This window comes from Agelaius tricolor, unplaced genomic scaffold, assembly GCF_023055355.1.
Source record: "Agelaius tricolor isolate 1412-34295 unplaced genomic scaffold, bAgeTri1.0.p SCAF_6, whole genome shotgun sequence".
Lineage (NCBI taxonomy): Eukaryota > Metazoa > Chordata > Aves > Passeriformes > Icteridae > Agelaius > Agelaius tricolor.
Genome location: NW_027269266.1, coordinates 34,278,079 through 34,301,371, shown reverse-complemented (window position 1 = coordinate 34,301,371; position 23,293 = coordinate 34,278,079). Strand labels below are relative to the sequence as shown.

The 23,293-nt window shown below is 35.8% G+C and overlaps 1 protein-coding gene across 7 annotated transcripts in view; it reads left to right on the top strand.

Moving 5' to 3' along the window:
- TBC1D5 (TBC1 domain family member 5) overlaps positions 1 to 23,293 on the top strand; it is a 318,058-nt gene that overhangs the window by 119,401 nt on the left and 175,364 nt on the right. For all 7 annotated transcript variants that reach the window (XM_071429303.1, XM_071429304.1, XM_071429307.1 and 4 more), the window contains one exon: positions 13,037 to 13,172. In XM_071429303.1, the coding sequence (XP_071285404.1) occupies positions 13,073 to 13,172 (100 nt within the window). In that variant the 5' untranslated portion in view covers positions 13,037 to 13,072. The remainder of the gene's footprint in view (positions 1 to 13,036; positions 13,173 to 23,293) is intronic.

Genomic DNA, 23,293 nt, shown 5'->3' with positions numbered 1-23,293 from the left:
TTCAGGAAACTGGTATGAAATTAAATAATTGCTGTATTAAAGTTTAAGAAGTATTCACACATCTGTTGCACCAAGACAAGTGGGAAGGAAAATCAGTGTAGATGTTTCAGATGCTCTCTTAAAGATCATGAATACTATGAATCAGAAGAAGTGGTTTGACAGCATGGCACATATCCATGAAAGTAGCCATTTCTTGGAAATAATAGGTCTAAAAGTTTAACATGTAGAGTTAGGGTGTCATAAGGTCTAAAGCATTTTATCTGTGAACTGGGGAGCTCAGTGGTCAAATGATGCTTCAGTCATGAAAAAACAATCCAAGAAAGTGAAAATCATGCTCCTTCCTGCAGATCTCTCATGGTCATTCCTACTGAGGCTTTGAGAATGCAAACGGTTTTAGTTAAAATATTCTTTTGTCACCTGTGTTATGTTTTATACAGCAGGCTGTGTATATATCTTTGGAAGGTGACTCCTCTTTCTTCATTAGTGTTTCTGACATCAGTGCAGTGAGAGAGCTACACTGAATACACAGTCAATCTTCCATTTGAAGGAGGCAAGGATATAATCTTTCCAACAGACTAACTTCACACAGATATACGAGATGCATTTGTTAGAAATAAATGTTAATGTTAAAAATACTTGTGTTCGGTTTTTTGAATGGGTGAAGGGAGTCTTATGCGGGGTTCTTTGAGAGAAAGCAAGCTGACTTGCAGTGGCATAGTAAAGGAGTGATTTCCTGCTTTTCTAAATAATTTTATTTCAATTATCCTTGTGTTTTGACTTTCATTTCTGATCAGATGCTGTCAAAACCTCTAAACCAAAACTGATGAATAATTAATATTAGTTATCTAGATTTGTTGTATTCAGTAGTTTGCTCATAAGTGTGGCTGCTAAAACAGAACAGGATTTCCCTTTTTCTTCCACAGTAAAGAACAGGAACTTCCAAAACACAAGAGTTTGGATGAGTAGGCAGAGGATCTGCTGCCTTCAAGCCTTCTTGGCAACAGGTGGAATTGTGATATGTGTTTGACAGAATAGTCATCTCAGCTAGGCAATCTTTGTCTGCTACCCCTCTTTTGAAGAAAGATCTATCCCCTTGGTCAAGTTCTTCCTCCTTTTCCATCAGGAAGCAAGGAACACCTGCTACTGCCATCTTCTGTCTTCCTTTTAGGAGAAAAAGATGAATAATGCATGACCAGAATTTCAAAAGCAACTACTAATTTTAGGTGCCCCAAGATGCACAGCCTTGCTATTAAGTAAGAAACAAAAGTGAGAACAGATCACACCTGTATTCTATATGCTTGGTTTCTTTCCATTTACTTTTGGATGCAGTTCAAAATTCCGATTCCATTCTTCTTAATGCGCTGAGTGGTCCAGAGCCTGGCTACTGTTAGGTCACTTCTCTGCCTCAACTAGGGCACTTCTCTATCTATTAGCAGAAATGCAACAACATAGCAAAAATAACATTTTTTCTAGGCTTTTGCTTGTGGCCAGGTTGAGATCATACAGTCTATATCAGGAAAAAGAAATCTGAAAGCTGACTTTTTGCAAAATGGTCTTCTGTGTGTTGAGCAAGAGAGAAACAAATAAATTTGGTCAAAAGGACAGAAAAAGAAAATAAAAATATTTGGAAAGAAGAATGTGAAAACAGCTATTTTGTCCAGGAGACAAAGCATTCAGAATGCTTTCATGATTCAGATATTGGGATATTTACCTTAAATACTCTTAAAAAGTCATACTGGTCTGTCTAGCACAGACAAGGAAACTGTCTTAAAAGGCTTTTTAAAAACAAGAAAAATTTAATCAAGGAGGTTTCTAACCATAACTTGTTTACATCAGTTATATTTTTTTTAATAAAATGGGCTTAAAAGCTTAGCCTCAAAGCTGTTGTCAGCTTTCTGTGAGGTATAATGACAGCTGTTGTTCCAATACAATTCTTCAAATCTATTTACTGTTTTGAGGGAATTCCAGTTCTTTTTGCTGATTATATACAACAAAACTTGGTATTTAGAGAACACTGGGAGATTCAGTCATGTCATAGTGGTTGCTGAATTAGAGAGAGCACTCAACAAAGCTTAACTTATTTAGGAGCCATCAATCTACTGTATTATCTAATAAAAATCAAAAAGCTTTAGAGAATCTGCCTGCTGTTCTGCTCTCATTTCCCAGAGCAGAGGAGTATATATAAATCTCAGGGCAATGGATTTCTTAGTCACGAAGACTTAAGGTCTTGTTCTGCTACTTATGCGTTGTCCACCAGTGTCCTGCAAAACCAGGCTTTTGTTTCGTGCTGGGCAGTATATGCTGACCCAACACACTTCTAAACCAAAATCAACCCAGGACTTAAGGTAAAGAAAATAGAAGTAGTTGGTGACAAATTTACTGCCAAACCAAGAAACCCTTTTAATTGCAAGTCACATATTTCCCCCCTTTTAACAGTGTATTTTATCTGTATTTCTGGATTAATTTATTTTACGAATTCTTATTGTTACTATAAATTGAAGGTAAAGTTCTGCAAAATTAAATACCTTTTTAATAGCCAGATTTCTGCTCCTATATAACCTTGCAAAATACTGGTTTCCTGCTTGCTGTTTAAGAGCTTCATCTGTTTCAGGTTTTGAGGTGGCACAGGCAGTGTGCTTGATGTACCTTGCTGCTTGCACTGGGGACTTCTGTGCCTGTGTTTTACATGCTCTGGCAAGCAGCAGGTACTGCCCAGAAAATTTTTTAGGAGGAATAAATGCCTCTAAGTAGCAGTGCATTATAGAAATCAGTATGCTACAGGGGTTTGATCAGACTGGCTTCTCTGTGTCTGAAGACTTCAGCAAGACCACTTACTCCCTTGGGAGTTTGATGAGCATGTACAGGAAAGCAAAGAACATTTCATCCAGCTGCTCAAAATTTTTAATGAAAAATATGAGAGTAGGAAGAGAGAGGAATATAAGTTGTAACAGATAGCACTGTATTAAGAGATCAAATAATTAAAGAAGGAGCATTATTGCACTATAATTTTCTCCCATTTATAATATTATGAACCTTGGTAGGAATTAGTAGTAAGAGTTCCTGATGACCAGAAACAAAAGTGGTGCATCAGGATGTATTGAGCAGCAGAGTGAACTTTCTGTGAGAGGAAGAACCTGTCCTGTCATCTTTTTTAGTAGCATGGAATACAGTGATATGTTCCTGCCACAAAAACCCTGAGTAAAGTGTTACTCATAGCAGAAGTGGTATCTTGATATAATATCTTCATGCAAAGTTATCAGGTTTCATCCATAGCTTATGTTTACAAGTCTAAGAGGTTTCCTTTGCTTGACGTATTTTATTTTATTTCCTTTCATTTAGATACTGCTGTTTGAAACTCACTACATCCTAGGTATGAATAAGCATAGTACACAAATATTGAGCTTCTAGAGGGGCTCCAATGCATCCTGGTTTTGTTACTGCTGGTGTGGCAAGGCTGAAAAGAAGCAACGTGAGCAGGCAGTACATGGCAGAAATACTGTGCCTTACACAGACTGAGCCCTTGGGTATGAAAGGGAGCAACCAAAGGAAGAAGATTCAGCATAGTTTTTTTACCAGGAGTAGCCCTACTTTGAGCCTTTTTTCCTTTGAGTATGACTTTTAAACATAAGTAACTACTACTCCTATCGGCAGAAGTAGTGGAAAATCCTTGCAGTCTGCAGTCATTGCACTGCAGCAGAATCAGATTTCAGGTTTTCCTGTGTAAGTCTGATTTGAATTCACTCATCAGGACTGGATTACGTAGGCGAACATGGGTTGTGGGTCTTCATGTTATATAGAAACTTCATTGTATGGTACAAAACAAATTCAGCCTCTCTCTGCTCCTTTGAGGTGCCTATGAAATTCTCATATTCTTTAGCAAATGAGGTTTCCACCAACTTTCTTTGTACCTCAGCATGATACCATGCTGCTTTAGCATCTGCATATCTAGAAGAGAAAACTAGAAGAGAAAGATTTGATGTAAATGCTTCTGTGCGTGCATAACCATGCTGGTGTTTCTATAAAAATTCTGTCAACCCCTGTAGGAAACTGTTTTCTAAAAATAGTGAAAGAATAAAGGCTGAATCCAAGATTAATTGCTTACTGCTTTAAAGCTGTGATATTCTAGAAACTTACTTCATTGAATACACTTTTAGTGTCTAAGTTAGTTACTATCATTTTGGGTAAGGCTGCAGGCTAAGCTGCCATTTTTTCCAGTTCACTGTTTTGATGATTTCTTTCAGTCTTGACGTTCTTTGGCCCTTTGAGTTACATTTGTATTACTAAAACATAAAGTGTGTAGCATAGCATGGGGCCTGTGTGTTTCTGAAAGCAAAACTCTTAAATACTTAAAAGCATACCATAAACAGCAGTAAACCTAACCATATTTGGAAGAACAAAGGTTTAATTTAAATTATGTTGAACTGTTTTGTAACCAGGTAGATAAATTATATTCTAAAATAAAACAAAGTATTTCTTTCATTTATGAGTTTGTTTGAGTCTTTTTAATATGAATAGGGTTTTTACCACCTCTAGATGACTCTAAGAAAAGGGAGTAGATTTTTAGTTGAATGATGTGTTGATTTGAACTCTTATGGCATTAATCCTTCTTCTCTTTCACCTTCACTAAGGCAAAACATTGTTTCTTTCACTTTTATGTCATAGGTTATATTATTTATGCGCTTCATAGGTCTACTTGCTTCTCTCTGGACTGCAGCAACTGGTCCTTGTCCTGTGCTATCTGACTAAAGATGGATACAATATTTCAGCTCAGGCCTTAGCCATGTCAGACAATGGGAAGGGGTTTACACATCTCATTTTTATCAACTGTTCTGCCTACGAGGAGCCTTTATTGGAGACTTAAGTTGAAAGGAAGAAATGTGAAAATGCATCAACATAACGTTTTCACATCTGGTGCTAAACGTAGCTTTTGTGGGTGGAGGAATGTTCAGGGCACAGGCTACATTTAGCTGTTGACTTTGGATCTTTTTTTGGTTTGCTGGTATTTCCTTCTTGCAGTCAATGTTAGATCAAAGTTGTGTTCTCTTAACAGCCTCACTGTGGATGTGTCACATAGTTTTTCATTAAGAATAGCTATAGTTCTGTGTTAAGGCTGTGGGATTTGTGGGGTTTTTTTGTTTTTTTGGAAATTCAAACTGCAAAATCAAGGCTTGCTTTGGCTTGCTATTTTGTCTTTTTTGTTGTTTTGTTTTATTTTTGTTCTTGCTTTTTTTTGTTTGTTTTTTTTTTTTTGTGAGACCGTCTGAACATAAAACTATAGAATTGGGTATTTAAGATGGTTGATGCCCTTTATACTTTCATTGTCACCATTTTCAGTGCAGAAGACAGAAGTTGTTTAGCCATAAATGTCAGATTATACTGTTCAGAGCATTACATCTTGGGAAAAATTGTTGATTGGGATGAGAGGGGGCTGTGGCTATAAAACTTATTAGCAAACATGACATAAGGATTTTGATCCTCTCTGCATTATTCAAGTTTTTCTTCCTTAGTCAAACTAGTGTTTCTTGCAAAATCACATAACCTCAAGAAAACTGAAAACCAGCAAATGCATGAACTTGTTCCCTGATTATAACAAGTGCGTAGCTGTCTTTGAAATTATTAGAATTTTAAGTTTTTATTTAAGAAAAAGGTTTTTGTCTGGTTTTTTTTTTTTTTTCAACTATCATATGAAATACCAAGAGAATACATTGTCATGGTCCCAGGCTATTTGTGTTGTTTCTATCCCTGACATTTTAATTCACTACTGAATTTAGACTTTGCATGTTTAAGTACTGGTAAGACATGAAAGTTGTAGGGTTAAAACTGTACACAGTGCTTCAAATCTCCTATGATAATTGTTCTTAGGTATGTATTCCTTTACTGTGGCTCTCGAGACAACTATTTAATAGACAACATTTGAATAATACAAATGTGTGGTTGGTAAAAATGGATTAGGGTTTCAGGGTGGTACCAATGGGTGATATTTAATATTGAATGACATGTATTAAGACAAATGCTTTTATATATAATTTATTTGGCATTGTAAATGCATTTATCTTGTGAGATACAGACTCCCTGTTGCCACATGAAGTATTCTGGAAAGGTTTGGAGTAAATAAATAATAAAACCACTTTGATATACAATCTAACAATATTAAATATTAAGACTTTCACATGATTGATTTTAATACTTAATTAACTTATTTAAAGTCCAATGTAACTCTGTTTTTGTATTAGAGATCAGACAGGCAGAAGTTAAAATGCAGGAAATGTTATTAAATGGGACAAAATTAATTGCATTTCATGACCATCAGACTCACTGGCTGTTGACCTGTCCATCAGTGGCATGATCTTGTTTGTTTTGTTCTGGATCCCAGCTGATGTTAATGTTCATCTGCTCCACCATGCCAGACCATTTTTTATGTTCGCATCATTCTATTTTAATGATACATAATCTGATACATTTTATAAAAGAAGACAGACTTGCTTTATCCTATTCAAAGTTAGTCAAATTGTGCACTTTTCTTCAGACTTAGTAAGTCTTCTTCCCTAGGCATGTATTTTCAGTGGGTGGTGGCAACCTGTGGAAGTGGCTGAGTAGGAATCTTAGCTGGTTTTGAGCTGCTCTGTGTGTGTGGGAGGGTTGTTTGGGTTGGTGGAGTTTTTTGGCGGTTTTTCTCTTGGAGGCACTGGGACTACTATCTTCTGTACTTAAATAGAGATGGTGGTAGTAAAGAGCTCAAGTGATGGAGAGCAGAAGATCACAGTGCTGTGAGATTGATGGTCTCTGTGGCCTAAGTAAAATTCACTCCTAGAGCAAAGAAGAAAGCAGTGAATATTATAGGTAAGAATAGATTTTTCAAAAATACCTATTAATGAGCGTCCTGGCAAAATATCCAGCTTGAAACAGATCAAATGGTCCTCATGTCTTCATTTTCCAAAGTTCATATTCAGCACTGTCTTCTACTCAGCCCTCTAGTTAGCATGCTTTTTCTTCTTTTTTTTCTTTTTTTTTTTAATTCTTGGTTCAGGATGAATAATTTAATTTGGCCAGTGCAAGAAAACCCATGATATGGGACTGCTTCTAGATGATTTGGAAGACATCTGTGCTTCTTTGCTTTAAATAAACACAATGCATGTTTATTCTCCTAATATTTAATTTCTTACCTACTTTAAAATGTTTTCACATTCTGGAAAATCCTCACTTCAGTGTTCTACCATGCTTGATTACTTCATAAGCCACAAATGAGGGGCAGAGTTGTGAACCCTCATAACATGATGCTGTCAAACTTAACAAAACATGCATAAGACCATTACCACATCAGACACTTGCTTTAAGTGAGGTCGTTTTAATCAATTTGACTTCACAGGGCAGCTAATTTATCACTTAGCTAAACAAGTATTTCCTCTACTTGTCATCAATTTAAGTAATTAAAATGGTAAACTTTGGATATGGCATGAAATAAAGGCCCAAAGATAATTTGGAGAAGGTGGTTGATGCAGTCTAATAGAATGAATGCAAAGTATTATTTAAATACCTTGGTATGCTTCAGTAGTTTTCAGAAATGTGATATTCCGGTAGCTTTGCTGGTACTGATGGAAACTGATTTTTATTTTTAGCATATCCAAGATTCAGCAATGTTGTTCAGCTTCGTCCTCAGAGTTTAGTGGGTTCTCATTTTCCTTTCTTCAAGCATAAAATGTTTTGCTCTGTTCCTTGATTGTTCATAAGTAAGAGGATGTCAGAGAGCAAGAGTGGAGCAAATGCTGCAAATTGGGCAGTTCTTCAGCCCTCATCCTGAGTACCTCCCCAAGGCTGCAGTTCCTCTCCTTACATTTTACCATGGGGGGAAGGGAAGAGAGGAAAAATGGGTTATGTACAAGCTTTGCCTAATTCTGTCCCACCTACTCAGTTACACCTTCAAAATACCCTTGCTGAAACTGATTATATTTTCTAATTTTGCCCAAACAGTAACAACACTCATCACTTCTTAAACGTTAATTTTGATATGTTTTGGTGTGTTTTGTGCTTTGAATAAATAAATTTTCAAGGTCCATCTAAACAGTGATGATTAAGGGAAACATTTTTTGTGCATTTAGTTTTTTTAGATGGAACTAATTTAGTCACCATTTCTGAAACAATGCTTTTAGTGCATAAACTGCTTATTTGAATATTGAAAACTTTTATTCAGTATCTGTGGCAAGTGAAGACGTTAGTGAATGTCTTATGACATGAAATAAGGTACAGTATTCATGTTGAACTGTGCTATGTTTTGTTTATGAAATACATTTTTGAGATGAGGGTAATCCTACCGCTTTGTAGTAGTGAATAGTCCTACTGCTAAAAGAATGCAACAATTTTTATTTTTATTTTGAACTTTCCATCTTCTTAATGAACATCAATTATAAGCATTTTATTATATGAACATTTATTCATATAATCTTATTAATATATAACATATATAATCTTATTACAGCTGAGTCTTCTGCCTTGTACAGTTCTGTGTACATGTTTTTGCAATGTTTCACCCAGCTCCAGTCCAAAAGTGATGGGTGCTTCACTGGCAGTACAGCTAATGATAGAAACATATCTCAATTAGACTTTTATCTTTGCCTTGTTATCTCTGTCTAGCTAGGTCTGACTTATACATATTAGTGGAAGATGAAGTAGGGCTCAATTGAGGCTGATGCCACTGACAGTCTGGAGAAGTGGTTTTTGGTTTTGAATGTTTTAAATGTAATTTTTTTTAAGCATTCCAAACTCACAGGTTTGTATCCAGGCAGAATGGCAATGCTAATGAAGGCACGATTATATAAGACTGCTTTATGGCTAAAGGTGGTAGAAATCACATAATGTGTTAGAGTAGCTAATAGGGAAGGCAAAATGTTTGTAAAGTCTTGGGTGAATAAACCTTCTCACATCTAAAAAAGAAGCAAGCGACTTCCAATTAAGTATAAGTACTCACTAAGAGTAAATGCCAGGTGAGGAAAAGGAGTTAGAACGGGTATGTTAAATCAGACTGTCTAATGCAGCAAGTAGTTTATCTCTGCTGTGTAGAAAGAGGTTGTTAGTTAGGTAAATTGTTAGTCAGTAAACTGTTGTTAGTCAGTAAACATCAGTTAAGTTTTTCCTAATGAAAACGAGTTGGTATTCCATCACCTATGGAATACGGAGGAAGTGGTGGGAGAGGAGATGATATGCTGTAAGCAGGTACCTCCACAGAACCCTTTTAATATATGGTGGAGCTCTGTATTGCAGTCTGTAAGGCTGTCTCTGGAGGGATTCTTGGTCTCTGTTGAGAACAGATGTGCTGACAAGCTGCCTTCACTGAAAGGCAGACTGGGTTCAGCCCATGTGTGGTGGTCAGTGGGGAGCAAACCTGTGGCACTGTCCTTGGTGGCACATGAGGGCTCCTCCTGTTACTTAAGGCCAATAGCCAAAGAGTCTGTGCCTGCCTTTTCCTTGGGCTCATGAGTGGATTCATGTTTCTGCTAATTTCCTTGACTAGATAAATGTTTCATACATGGTCTTAATTATTTTCTCATGTATATTACAGAATAGTTGAACTCCCAGTAGTGGGAAGCATGCCTGTTGTTTTGAGTTCCTTAGCCCTTCAACTTTGGAGGTTAAAAAAAAAGTACAAATAGGTGCTTTCACTGAGATGTTAGGGCCAGCCAGAATCAAGTCTTGTAATCCAGTAATTGAATTTCAGGGGTTTATAACATTTTTATTGTTTCACACTGAGAATGGTTTTAAATTGTATCTTACTTAATATGAACAATATGTTATAGGCCATTACAAATCAACCACAAACCTGTGAAGAATTAATCTGTCTCAGAGTAAGATCCCAAGTGTAATTGTAATTGTTTAATAGTTCCCTTTGCTCTTTGTTAGAAGAGTAGAAAAGAACTTCAGTATAAAACTGTGAAGAAAATTGCTTGGACTAAGGAGTGAAGACTAATAGGTAGTGATACTTTTTTTAACTCTAACCATATGTATCCATAAACAAACACAAATAACCAATTAAATCACTGTGCAGATATCAAAAGTAAATCTATTCAGCTGTTTAATGCTGCTCTAACAGTCTGTAAAGTAAATTATGGTTCATATAGATTGTAAAGGTATGGCATTTGGGGAGTATTTAAAAAAAAAGAAGGTGGATACAGAAGAGGACATAGAAGAGCAAACTTACTAGGGCTACATTGATACCATGTTATGGATGTAAGACAGTGTAAATCTGAAACATACTGTGTCTTAATTAAGTGGTGGCTGCTAAAACTATAATGGCTGGTAAGGTCATTTTGTGCCTGGTTCTCAGATTGAAAGACATTCAAGGTTCTGCTTTGGGCAGATTGTGTAGCAATCTCTGAAGGAACATAAAAATAAAAAGTTAAACTTCAACAGCACAGTCTGAAAAAGCTTGTAATTTTAGTGAAGACAAAATCAACTGATCAGGAAAAAGATATTTACAGCTGTATAGCAAAAGGAACAAGAGCAGCAGCTAAAATTCCAGCAGGAAAAAATTACTTCTGTGAAGTTGGTGGGGGTTTTGTTTTCTTTCTTTAAATAAATTATTTTTTCTTTTATTTATTTAAAATATCAGGTATTTATAAACATATCTTTATATTTTTTCAGCTATAAGACTACAGGTAAATATTATTTAAGGAGCTAACAAGTTTGTAAATATTTTTCTTCAAGATACCATTCATGCAGTTTTCATTGTTACAATTTTAAAATTACATAGGAAACATGTGAGGTATGCATACAGTCGCAGCACATTTTGCTGAGCCTCATATAGAATTGTTCAAGGCAATTCTGTGGTTTAGTGGTGTGTTTTGTCACATGACTTTATGACTGTAATAATTTGACATAAAGTTGTACCACTGCTCAAGTATAAGTCCTACCTTCCCTCGGTTACTGCCTCCTTGTTCCCAAGACCTTCAGATATTCCCTACTAGCTGAACAGAAGTCAGAGATGGTGGGATCATTTCATCACCACTGTAACACAAGTGCCAGGGCACATAGAGCATAAACCCCTCAGGGAATCCAGCTGAGAGAGCATGCTTTTGAAAACAGCCTGGGTACACTGGTTTCAAGTAATTGCCTAATATTGGCCCAACTAGTTAATTATCCTGGGATTTTTGGGTTTGAGGAGTTTTTTCCCTCATAACTTAATAGGAAAATTAAGAAGGTATAGACCATAAAAAGTCTTAAAGATCCCAGTTCCCCTTCATTTATTGACAGTAAACTGAAGGTATAAAGCCTACCTGGCCAGTGCCATACCTTCTAGGAACCAAAAACAAAGCATAATTGAAGTGATTTCAAATTTGTTAATACGCCAGTCCTGAAAGTGTAGATGCATACCTCTTCTAGTATCTCTTTTTATATTTTTTTCTAAATATAATTTTGTTGCTGTTAGAAAGTTATGATACTTGTAAACAAAGCAGTTAAAGTAAGTGATATTTTAAAACTCATCTGGCAGTCGTAGGTAGCTACTTAGTGTGCTTGGGCAAATCAGACCTATTTAGCTGGCTTAGGTTTTTTTGTGCTGTGAGTTAATAAATTGCTGTACAGTGACTAAAATGCAGTCTTGACAAATGTACTCTTGCACTGTTAATGCACTGGAAAGGTCGTTTCTCTTTCTTATGCATGATCATAACATCGCCTGCTTTTCGCCCTCTTATTGGCATCCTCTAATTTGTTGCAGCCAGTATTAGCTTCCAGCACTCCTCAAATGAACTTCTAACATAGTTCTTGTTCAGTTGCTTGATAGTGATGGGAGTGCCATTCAGGAGCCTGTGATGATGAATCTGCACCACCTACTTCCTAAAGTTTTAGTTCTGCCATTACTTCCCTTTTGGCCTTCATTTTTGGAAGATGTCTTTGTCAATTACATTTCTTAAAATGCTAGTCGATTACATTTCTTAAAATTCATCCTTAACATCATCTTTCTAGAAGGCCATCCTGGTTTAGGAATGGTGTTCTCCAGTTAAGTTTTCCATTGAAACCATTGCATGGCACAAACAGCTCACTTGCTGACTCCCCCCTTCCCTCCCTCCTCCCTGCACTGGGATGGACAGAACTGGAGGCACAAAAGGTACAGATCACAGGTTGAGATGAGAACAGTTTACTGGAAACAGCAATGAGGTAAGAAAAATGAACAGTAACAGCAATGATGCTAACAACAAGAGAAGAAAGAAACTGATGACAAGACAAGAAAAGAAATATTCTTGCTCACTGTGGAAACCCTAACAACAGATAATAACAAACCACTCCCTCCAGATGAGAGTGGCATTACCCAGCCTCTGCCACTCCTACTTGACCAGAAAAAAAAAACCTTCTTCCCAGAAAAGACTTCCTTCTCCCTGCCCTGGTAGTGACATGACATGGTATAGAAAAACCTCTGGGTCCTGGCCATGCCACCTCCAGGCTACTGCAAAACCCTATTCTTGCCAGAACCAAGACAAAAGTTAATATAAATCTTGATAAAACCAAATTCATCTATCATGCTAGTCAGTATTAATCCATTCTCTTTTTGTGTGTCTGTTGCTGTTATGTTATACTTGACCTATGATTCCTGAAAAAGAAGTGGTTAAAAGGAAGATTTCTGGGATGAACAGTCTTGGGTCCAGAAGAGTGATGATGATGATGGTCTGTCCTCAGTTTTGCTCTATAATCTTCATCTGCCCAAGAACTAGCATCAGTTCTCCTTGGAATTAGACTAAAAGATGAGTAGGGAAAACTAGAAGAAGGATGGAAAGAAGCTCTTGCCCTGTTTTACAGTCTTCAAAACTACACTTGGACTTTTACTTGCAGTGTGATATTTGTAGGAACTATAACGATTCTTTTGGACTCCAAATAATACAACATTTACAACGTTCAAATGGAAACACTATTGTTCTGCTAATTAGACAACTAATGGTGATGATGTGCCTGGAAAATAAGGGGAGGTTTTAAGTACTTTTGCTCTTGACTCGTGTGATTGAAAAATAGTTAAAGGAATACTGAAGTGTTTGTTTCTCTGTTTTTTTTCTTCCAGATAAATACTCATCAGTTGGGATTTACTACTGCCAGTATGTATCATTCTGTGTCTGAAACCAGTCACCCTTTGCAAACAGAGGAACAAGAGATAGGCATTGATCCCTTGCAGAGTTTTTTGAACAAGCCAGGGGAAGGTGAGTTTGTATTTCTGTACTTTTTTTTGAGTTTATACCTTATATAAGTGTGTCATAATAACTCTACCTGTCATAATTTGTTTAATTCACTCAATGAAGTTGAACAGGGCAACTTAAAGAACATTTCACAGAGTATGTGAGGAACATTCTGACACTAATGAAAACAACGAAAAGTCAACTTTCAATTACAGACAGAAGCATTAGCCAAATGTTTAATGTGCTGTCATCCTTTTTTAATCATAAACGAAACACTGACTTCAGCATAAGAATATTGAAATGGAGCATGACTTTATGTTACTTTCTCAAGCATGGACTCTTACACTGCTTTGGTTTAGGGATCTTTTTTGTTTGTTTTCTTTTTTTGTTTTCTTTTTTTTCCTTTTTTTTCTTATTTGGTTCTGCAGTAAAGTTCAGTATATTATTTTGGACAAAATTATGCAAATACAAAGTCTGATTTTTGTTTGACTCAGCCCCTATGTTCTTATTTGAAAAAATATCTCAAAGCTGAGATAGAATGAATAGGCTCTAAAGATAGAAATTACTACATAACCTGAAGCAAGTTAGTTAAATGCAGTATTTGGAAGACCCTAATGAACAATGAGAACAAACTGCTTGGATAATGCAATGCCTGTCTGTTTTGCTCATCTTTTCTACTTATTTGCTAGTAGTGACAGGATAGTTGGTTAGAAGAAAGTGATAAGCTTAATGAGAAAGCTCGTCCTTGTCATGAAAACATTCCTCAAGTACTCAGTTATACACAGTGGCACCTTAACTACCTGTAATTTTCCAGTCATTGAACACATGTACCAGGAGGGCAAAATAAAAAATTTATTTTAAATTACAGAGTTGAAACAACTTTGTCACATTTTCTAAGTCCCTCACCCAGATCAACTATTCTATGTGGGTGTATCTGTTTATAAATCCTCTGTTTACTAGTGCTTATTAAAAAGCTCTGTCAAGTTCTGCTCAGTCAGGTTTATTACTTCTGTTTAGAAGAAGCTGATGTTTTGCTTCCAAATATATTGGTAAAACTTTATTGTCCCTTTGAGTTAATTTTTTCACTCTTTCTTTATTGGTTTACAAAGCTTCTTCAATGTTTAAAAATGACAATGTACGTCATGGAGAAAGTATTTTAAAACCTGACGAATAAATGGAATAGCTTTTCTAGGCAGTGTTTCTTTTCTATCATATTTGACATCTTAACAATATGAAGCCATTTTAGCCTGATAAAGCAAATGCATTTTTGTACATATTTTAGAAACTTGAAAATAATCTTTTTTTCAATAACCTAAAATAATAACCATTTTCAAGAGGACAAACAGCTTGCTTCTAGTCTACCCCAGTCAAGAAAAAGATAAACATTTTCTTCCAACTCCTATTTGCTTTAAAAAATCTTGATAATTCTTTCAACTCTGTTTCAAGAAAAAGCAAAATTTTCACCCTGTTAAAAATACACCGTAAGTTAATTTTACCCTTTATTGTGCCTAGAAGCGATTAGTTACCTTGACTGAAAAGGTTTCTCATTTTTATCCCAACCTTAACATTTCTGTGACATACAAAGTTATTAGGATTGAATTGATGTTTAAAAGTGCCATTAATTCATTTACCCCAAATGTTCATTAACAATGTAAATGTATGCTGATGTTCTATGAGACAAGGAAGTGACTAATGACTCTTCGCACTAACAACACTTAAAATGAATAGAAACTTTAGATAGCTAATCTTGAAGTAATCAAGACCCTCATTCAGCTTGGCATCTCTGTATGCTCTAAAACAGCTGTCAACTGTTAAAAATATATACACAACACACACATACGCACATGCGAGGATAAAGATATGTAAATACATGGTTCCCCAAGTCATAAAGGTTACCAACTATGGTACATTTTTTATGTTCTATCTATGTAAATATTTTATATAAAGCATCCATTTCATCTTCATAGCCTTTTTTGCTGTGAAACACATAGTGCATTTTAATTTGAAACTTTATATATCCAGAATAGGTCTTTGAAGTTTTAATGTTTCATTTTAAATAAAGCGTGTGTATGGTTGGTGTTAGCTCTTTAGGCATCAAAGTATACAGTTGTTCCTGTCCATGCAGTCTGTCCGTCGTTGTCTTCACAAAAGTATTTCAAGACAAGGTTTTTCAATGCAGCCTCAAGTTTCAGGGGTGATACAGAATCAACTTGGTGAAAATCTCTATGTTAATTTTTTTGTATCATGAATCACAGAAATATGGTGGAGTGGTGGTCCACTGGAGACGTTCTGTGCAATATTGTAGAATATCAGTATATCTAAATTGTGTTTTTTAAACATGGCTGAATGCTTACCTTAGAAGCATAGTGATAAAAGCCTTCACTGAGATGAGGTGATTGGAAAAAAGCACAGCCCTAATAAGGGTGCTGAAAAGAAATATTTAGTTACTGATCTAGTCAGATTTCTAAATCTGCATGAAGTGTTGTATTTTTAGCATGTGCAGTTGATACCAAAACTTGATGGAGAACCAGAAGATGTCATGTCCAGCTGGAGTTACAAAATTCTCTCACAGTTTTCATAAAATTAAAGAAATCTCAAAAATACACGGATTGCTCTTAAGTATAGCTGCTTGGAAAACTGCATGCGTCGACTACTTTTTGTTCATTTGCTGTCAGCTTGAAAGGGTATATTGGATAGGATTCCAGAAATATGTTGAGTCTAGTAGTACTCAGTGCTTTTATTAAAAATTCAGTGAAGAAATAGAGAGAAAACGTGGTTTATTTGGGACAGGACTGTTGACATAATGGAGAGTAGATGTAAAATTCAAAGTATTCTTGAGATTTTGGAGAAGTGGCCTGAGAAGATTAAGACATGGTTCACTAGGAACAGCTGGAAGGATTAATGTTGCAGATGCTAGGCATGAGACAGTTACCTAGCTGAACAAATCAAAGTAGATCATTACAGATGAGGTAAGTGTCATTTGGAGAAAGGTCTGGGTGTTGGTAGCTCTCCAGATTTTATATAACTCATAAACTTTGAATTTTAAGTTATGATGAGCCATGAGAATGTGCTTGTTTGCAAGTTTAAAAACTTCAAAATAAGCCTTTAACTTTAAACATCTTTTTTCTGTCCCTTTAAAACATTTTCTAAAGTCCATTAAAATAGTATTTTTGTCCTTTTCTGTTGATTAATTTGGCCTGTGTTATTTTCCTTATGTCTGATTTTTCTTTCAAGATAGAAAAAGGTACATGCCAAAAAATGCACTCATTTATGCTTTTTTAAATAGCATTTTTAAATAGTTGATTAGAAATTTATGGCAGGGATTCTCACTTTTGCAATCTCATACTTCAAATGGAGGATTCTAGTTCTTTTAAGAAATTTTAATTTTTGGTTGTTTCTTGTGGATCTGGTTGTATTTTAATTTACACGCATCTAGATATGTGTACATTATTATGTTTTGTTTTGACTTGGGTAGTCTTTTGACTTGATGACATCTTTCTGCATTCTCTCTTCTAAGAATGATCATGCTTTTACTCACTTTATTCTAACATGGTTTTTGTATGATCCCCTCTGAAACAGGGATCTTTCAAAGAGAAATTGGTGAATCATAGCTCTGTCTCCAGCAAAGACTTTGTAAGACCTGAATGAAATTTCAGAAATATTCTTCTCCCTGCATATTGCATCTGACAAACTGTTTTTCTGACTTCCAAATGCTCAAGGTTTCTGTTACATTGAAATGGAATAACTAGGTTAACTTTCTGCCATGAATTTTCACTCCAAGTTACAGCGTCCACCACATTCCAACACAAGTTTTGAAGAGCGTGGTAGGTAGTATTCCCATTTCATTGATATAATGAGAAAGCTGATCCTCTAAGGACAGACTGGAACAATGCATTTAATACTCTTCAATTTAATTTGCTCAATATCACAATTAATACAATTAAGGTCACTTGAAACTATTAACAAATTGGGTAATTTACTTTAACAATGTCAGTGTGTTCTCACAATTACATTTGCTTTAATTAGTGTACAAGCTATTATTTAATAGCATACTTCACATAGAAAAATGTAATGTGTTTTTTGTTCTCAATAGAAGAAAAGGGGAAACCTTTAATGGGTCAGAGTGCTTTGGAGTTTGGCAGGATATATTTCATGTGTAAGGGCTACAGTTGGTGGTGAGCACAGAGAAGGTTGATGTTGCTGGAAGGACAAAGGTAACTACTGGAGTGTGTGACTGAAAGTAATCCAGTTGAGCCAGATAAGTTCCTGACCTCATACTTACTATTGCATCCCTTCTGATTCTCAAACCTGCTGTGAAAAAATATGAGAAATGATAAGAGAGCATTCATATTTCCATTTTGGCCATATACTGTGTGGGTGTTTCCATTGCTTGTCTCTGGACAATTATGCTATTCTGGTGTTAACCTCATAGCCCTGATCACTAGAAAGTATTTCCATGGAGAACTATACCTTATGTGAAATTTAAGATTCCTGGTTTATATTAGTGTCATACAGAAAACAAGTAGAAAACAGAGGGGAATGAAGTAATAAAGTAAATGCCATCTTTTCTGGACAAAGCATGTGTTATCAAATAATTTGCCCAAATCTTTAGTGTAATTGACATGTACTGTTTTGGCTCTAGACGTTCCTTACAGGGTTAAGTGAATTTTTGCTGTCAGAAAATGACTTTATCATCTAACTGGTCCTTAGCTACTCAGTGTTATAAGTTAAGGGTTTTTTCCCCTTAAAGCCCCCTTCACCCAGATATACAGTGCTAATGTGCATTGCCCTGTACAGCATTTATTTACCTCCATTTTTAGAGATCAGTTCATTTAAAGGAAAAAAAAACCACAGAGGTCTGCACCTCTCTGTGTGAGCAGTATGTTCCTAGGTAAAAGTAATTCAGAATACAGCGAGTTGTTGGAAGACTTACTATTTTCTTATCAAATATTTTTGATAGCATATTTTATGACGTCATGTGTGCCATATAATGTGTGTTATTCCATCTTCTCTCCAGGGAGTGACATGTACATGAAATAGAGCATTTTGTTTTTAAGAGTCCTTTTAAATATGCATGCTACTGTGTGTTTTCATTAAAAAGACAAGATTGGAACAGAGAACCTCTTTGCATTATACTGGAACAGAAGAACTGAGGGTTGTGATTGTTTCTTAATGTCTTTGGGGTTCCATGCTGTGGTTTACACCAGGCCCTGAAAAAGCCCTGTGTCCTTCACTGGGGAGTTTTACCCTTCAGCCAGAAATCTTCAGTGTGCCCCATTAGCACAGTTCTTGCTAGTGGTCCTGTTCAAAACCTTTGTGCTTCTGCAGGGCTTGGCTTCCTCATTAAAGGCACAGGTATGATGGAAGAGAAGGGGCCATCCTCAGTCTGTTTCACTTCATATTGGATGAATAAAAACAAGAATGGTTTTTACATGTTCAAACGCCATATGCTAACATAACAAGCATTTTAATATTCATTTATTAATAATAACTGCTGTTTAGCTTCCTTTAATTGAGTTGAGCTGCAACAGGATTGTAGTGACAAAGGCTTTTGGAGCAACACAGTGTATCTTGAGCTAACTCAGGCTGTCACTAGCTGTTTCTCTAGAACTCTTCATTTTCCTCTTTTCTGTATTAGACATTTTTATTAAAAGATCTGTTAACAGAGAAGCTATGCGTGTTTAAAAATGCATATATTTAATATAGTTAGTTGAAGATCTAGCTATCCTAGGTATCACACAGTACAATTTTTACTTGAAATAATGTATTTGTAGAAGTGTTGACATGCTCTTAGAAATTTGCTTCTTGTGGGCCCTTTGGTTTCAGTGCCTTACTGGAAAATTGTATTTAGGAATTGCAGGAGTTTTTTTAATTACTTCAGTTGTGGGAGCAAATGTGAGTAGGGCTACCATGGACTTGTGAAATACCAGCTTTAAGAGATGGGTTCTCCTCTCTAGAATTGGTAGATACAGGGGGGGTTTGGTGGCTTCGCATGAGTTGCACATTGCATTAACTGCAGTTTGGAGATTATTCTCTGACATGGGAAACTGGCAGAAACATCATGTAGGGAAATGGCCTTCAGTGGTTGGTATGGCAGATACTAGGGATGACCTTTTGGACAGTGATGTCTGTTCATGGAATGGTTTGGGTTGGAAAACAAATGAAAGACCATCCAGTTTCAGCCCTCCCACCATGGGCAGGAAGCCTCCCACTAAATCATGTTGCTCAGGATCTCCTCCAGCCTGACCTTGAACACTTCCAGGGATGGTCATCCACAGCTTCTCTGGGCACCCGCAACTTCTCTTGATCCAAGTGAAATTTTAAAAATGTCATTTTGGAAGTTCCACTCTAAATGAAAACAAGACTATTCTCACTAACGACACTAGCACACTACCTCAGTTAGTCATCTGAGCTGGGAGTTTCCAGGTCTTTCCAGATACAATTCTGCCTGAATACTGGCATAAATTACTTGTCAGCCTCATGTCATTCTTCTAACAACTCCTTGTGACCCTATTTTGGGAGAGCCTGATTTGAGTGTTTATGTTTCTTTTCCTAGTTCTTTCCAAATCCAAGTTAAAGATCAACTAGTTGGCTCTCATCTCGCTTCCTAGTATATGTGTAGCATAATAATACTTGTAGTATAAAAGGAAAAAAAGCAAGTTAAATGAAAAAGAAATTTAATTTTTTAAAATAAATATTACATGCTTAGAGAACCTTAAAATACCAAGAAGAAATTTCCATTTAAACTATAGTAACCTAGTGAACAACAAAATAAAACAGAATAATCTTTTTTAATACAACCTCTGTAAATGTAATTAAAAGTGGTTTAAAACTAGTACATTATAAAAAGTTATACATAAGATAAGAATGAGAATACAATCATTCTTTTGAATATTTTACTCAGACTTTACACAGAAATATAATATGAAGATTACTGGCCATAAATACCTTACATATTAAGTGTTTCCAGGAAATGTTCAAATTATGTTAAATGGCTATATCTCCTACATATGGAAAAGGCAGATTCTCTTAATTTAAAAAAATTGAACTGTACACATTTGATTGTACTTGTGTATGTATAATGAAAGACTAGTAAATCAGAATTCTAGCTGAGGCCAGCATGATTGGTACAGGATAATAATTAAATGTCTGGGTTCACTTCTGTCCTGACGTACTAAAGATTGTAATTTACAAAGCAGTGTATGAATTGTGAGCAGCTAGCTGATGTTACAGACCTCTGTATCTGAGATTAAATGTATGTTAAAACATTTTTAAAGAGCTTAACTGTCACAAATTTGATTGAATTAGAAATTGATTGTTCTATATAACAGAAATATGTCACTACAGATGGGATGTTTCCTGTCTTTCATGTATGTGGACATTTATAAAGGCCTGGAATTCCTTATTTTAGAAAGAGAAAGTTTCAACCTACTTTCACTCAATTGATACTGCAAAGCTTCAGTTTTAGGCTTTTGATTTGCTAATAAGCCTTAATCTTTAGCCTCATGGTACCCAGGATACTCCCTGCCCTTGTCCTCTTTTGACATGCAAAACTAAGACATGTGAAAGGGGAGAGAAATAAAGTACTGTCATATTTAAGTGGTAATAAATTATCTGGTAAGATGTGTATTATTTATTGACAATCTGGCCTTTTAACAAAGAAAAATAGGCCTATGCTTAGGTTGCCACTGCAACAGCCGAAACAGCTGATACTTTAATGAACAACATACTGAGGGCCATCCAGGACATAAGGCAAATTAAGCAGGTTACAAACTGCATATCTTCTGTTTAGGTATAGGAAATCTCCCCAGCTCTGACAATTAGCTCCGCTGATCAGGCAACCAGACAGACAGAAACAGAAGGAGGCCATTTGTATCAATTTGAGGAACAGAACTAGTAATGAAGTAAAATATCTGTACCAGGTAGTTTCACCTCCGCTTTGGAACAGATATTTCTAACTGCTGGTTTCAGCTTTGCAGTAGCAAATAAATAAATAAATGTGTGCTGCTTAACAAAAGCTTATTTTCTGTTGTTTACAAATTGAGAGCAAAGGAATAATAATACTTCTAACCTAACGGGTTTTTAAAAAGGATAAAACATTTTCTGGACATACAAGCAAATACGAATCTTGGTAACCTGACAGCTTTGTTTAAACGTTGAATTTGAGTTTCCTTTCATGAAAATCTTTTCAAAGTACAGCAATTCAGCTGTGAAAACCTGAATACATTAATGATGACAAAGAACCTCTGGAGTGAGCCAACATTTGTTTTTGTTCTTTTACAACGTTTCCTGATGAATTGCACATACAAAAGTGTTGGAGGTTATTTTAATTTTCTTTTCTTACTTTGATAATAAATGTCTCCACTGTTTACCTTTTTGGTTAAGGTACCTTATTATTACTAATCAGCTTTAATTATTTATAACAACATGACTGTGAAAGATGTTTCTTTGATGTCGAAAAAGTCAGGGGCCCGATCCTGACCCTATTAAAATTAATGGCTAGGTTCCAATTGGCTGCAAAGGTAACAAGCCTGAGTGCCCTTTAAGGGAAGCAGTCATTTAGCCCAGGGTACTGCATTGTGGTTAGTTGGGGTTCCTGTTTTGGGAGAGTTCAGATTTTAAGCATTTAGTGTCAAGATTTGGCCATGCAGAGGCAGAACGCATATAACTGATTCTTGAAGTCAGTCCCAATTTCCATTTTGCTTGTAAAATACACAATAATTTTAAAAAGGCTAAATATACAGGATAATAAGAGAACACCTTTCTCACTAAACATGAGTGCTAAAATGGGGGGACAGAGAGAAATGTCGATAGCCTTTCTGCTTTTGCCTATCTTTTTTCAGTCAACAAAATAGCAAACTAGCTCAAATCTAAGCAATGCTGGATAAGGACCATCACATTTCACAGGCATGTGTGCCAGCTTGTGTTTAAATCTTATTTTGTTTAAGTGAACTATCAGTGGGTTTTGTTTCTGACTATTTTAAGCTTCAGATTTATATGGATGTACATAGACACACTCTGTGACAAGACTGAACACTTCTGTCAGATCTAGAATATCTTTTAGGTATTCATAACTATCTTTGTTCAGTTTCTTCATCATGTTACATGTTTAGTTCATTACATCAGTAGTCATGTGACTATAACATTTCAACCACAGCACAAATGACACAAAAGGATATAGCAAATGAGACTTACTTTCACCATTTCTGACAACCACACAAGGCTGTGATGCAATTTGTGCTCTTTGGCTTGATCTGCTTGAAAAGGGAAGTGGGACTTGGGATGTTTGTTTTGCATCTGTGTGCTTACCTTTTAGAAGGTGTCATATACACAAGAAGCAATGAAATTCATTCTCATAACTGCCATAGAGAGAGCAGCGAGATTATGTGTTCTCATGCAAAAAGGAATTTGAGGCTGGGGAAATGATAGGGCTTGTTCATACAAGAGGTCTGTAGCAGGGCCAGGAGCATCATTCAAGGTGCAGGACACTGCATCAGTGATGATGCCATCCTTCAGCTCTTTCTTTCAGACAGTTTTTGTGAGGCAGGTAGCTACTTAACTAAGAAAGTGTAACTTCGGTACAGAAAACACACACACACAACTGTTTAATGTTTTATATACAAACTTAAATGAGCATATATCATCTCAGAAATTGCAACTAAAAGTATTTTTGGTAATGGAAGTGAAAAGTATTTCAAAAGATGTAGACCATTGTCACCTTTTCAGTATTTTGAGTAATTAAATAAAATTCAAATGTTTTGAATACATTTAACTATTCCTGAACCTTTGATAAATGGTGTCTCAGTACAGATATATATGTGCATTACTATTAAAACATGATTTGGCTGAAAATCTAAGGAATACTAGTCCACTTTAATGAACTGATTGTCAAAGTTGATTTATTTATGCTTATTTATTTCATAGTTTTGTATCTTAATATTGCCAGGTCCTGTCTTAAGTAGAGGGAAAATACTTCTCACAAGAGTTTTTCAAAGCAAGCACAACAGTGCTATGGTTTACTTGACGTGGTGGTGTTCAGTCAAATTTGGGCTGAATGATCAATAAAGGTGTTTTACACCTTTAGTGATAAATTCTAAATACCTTATTTCTGTGCAAACAGCTGGCAGTTAAATCTTTTGCTTGGA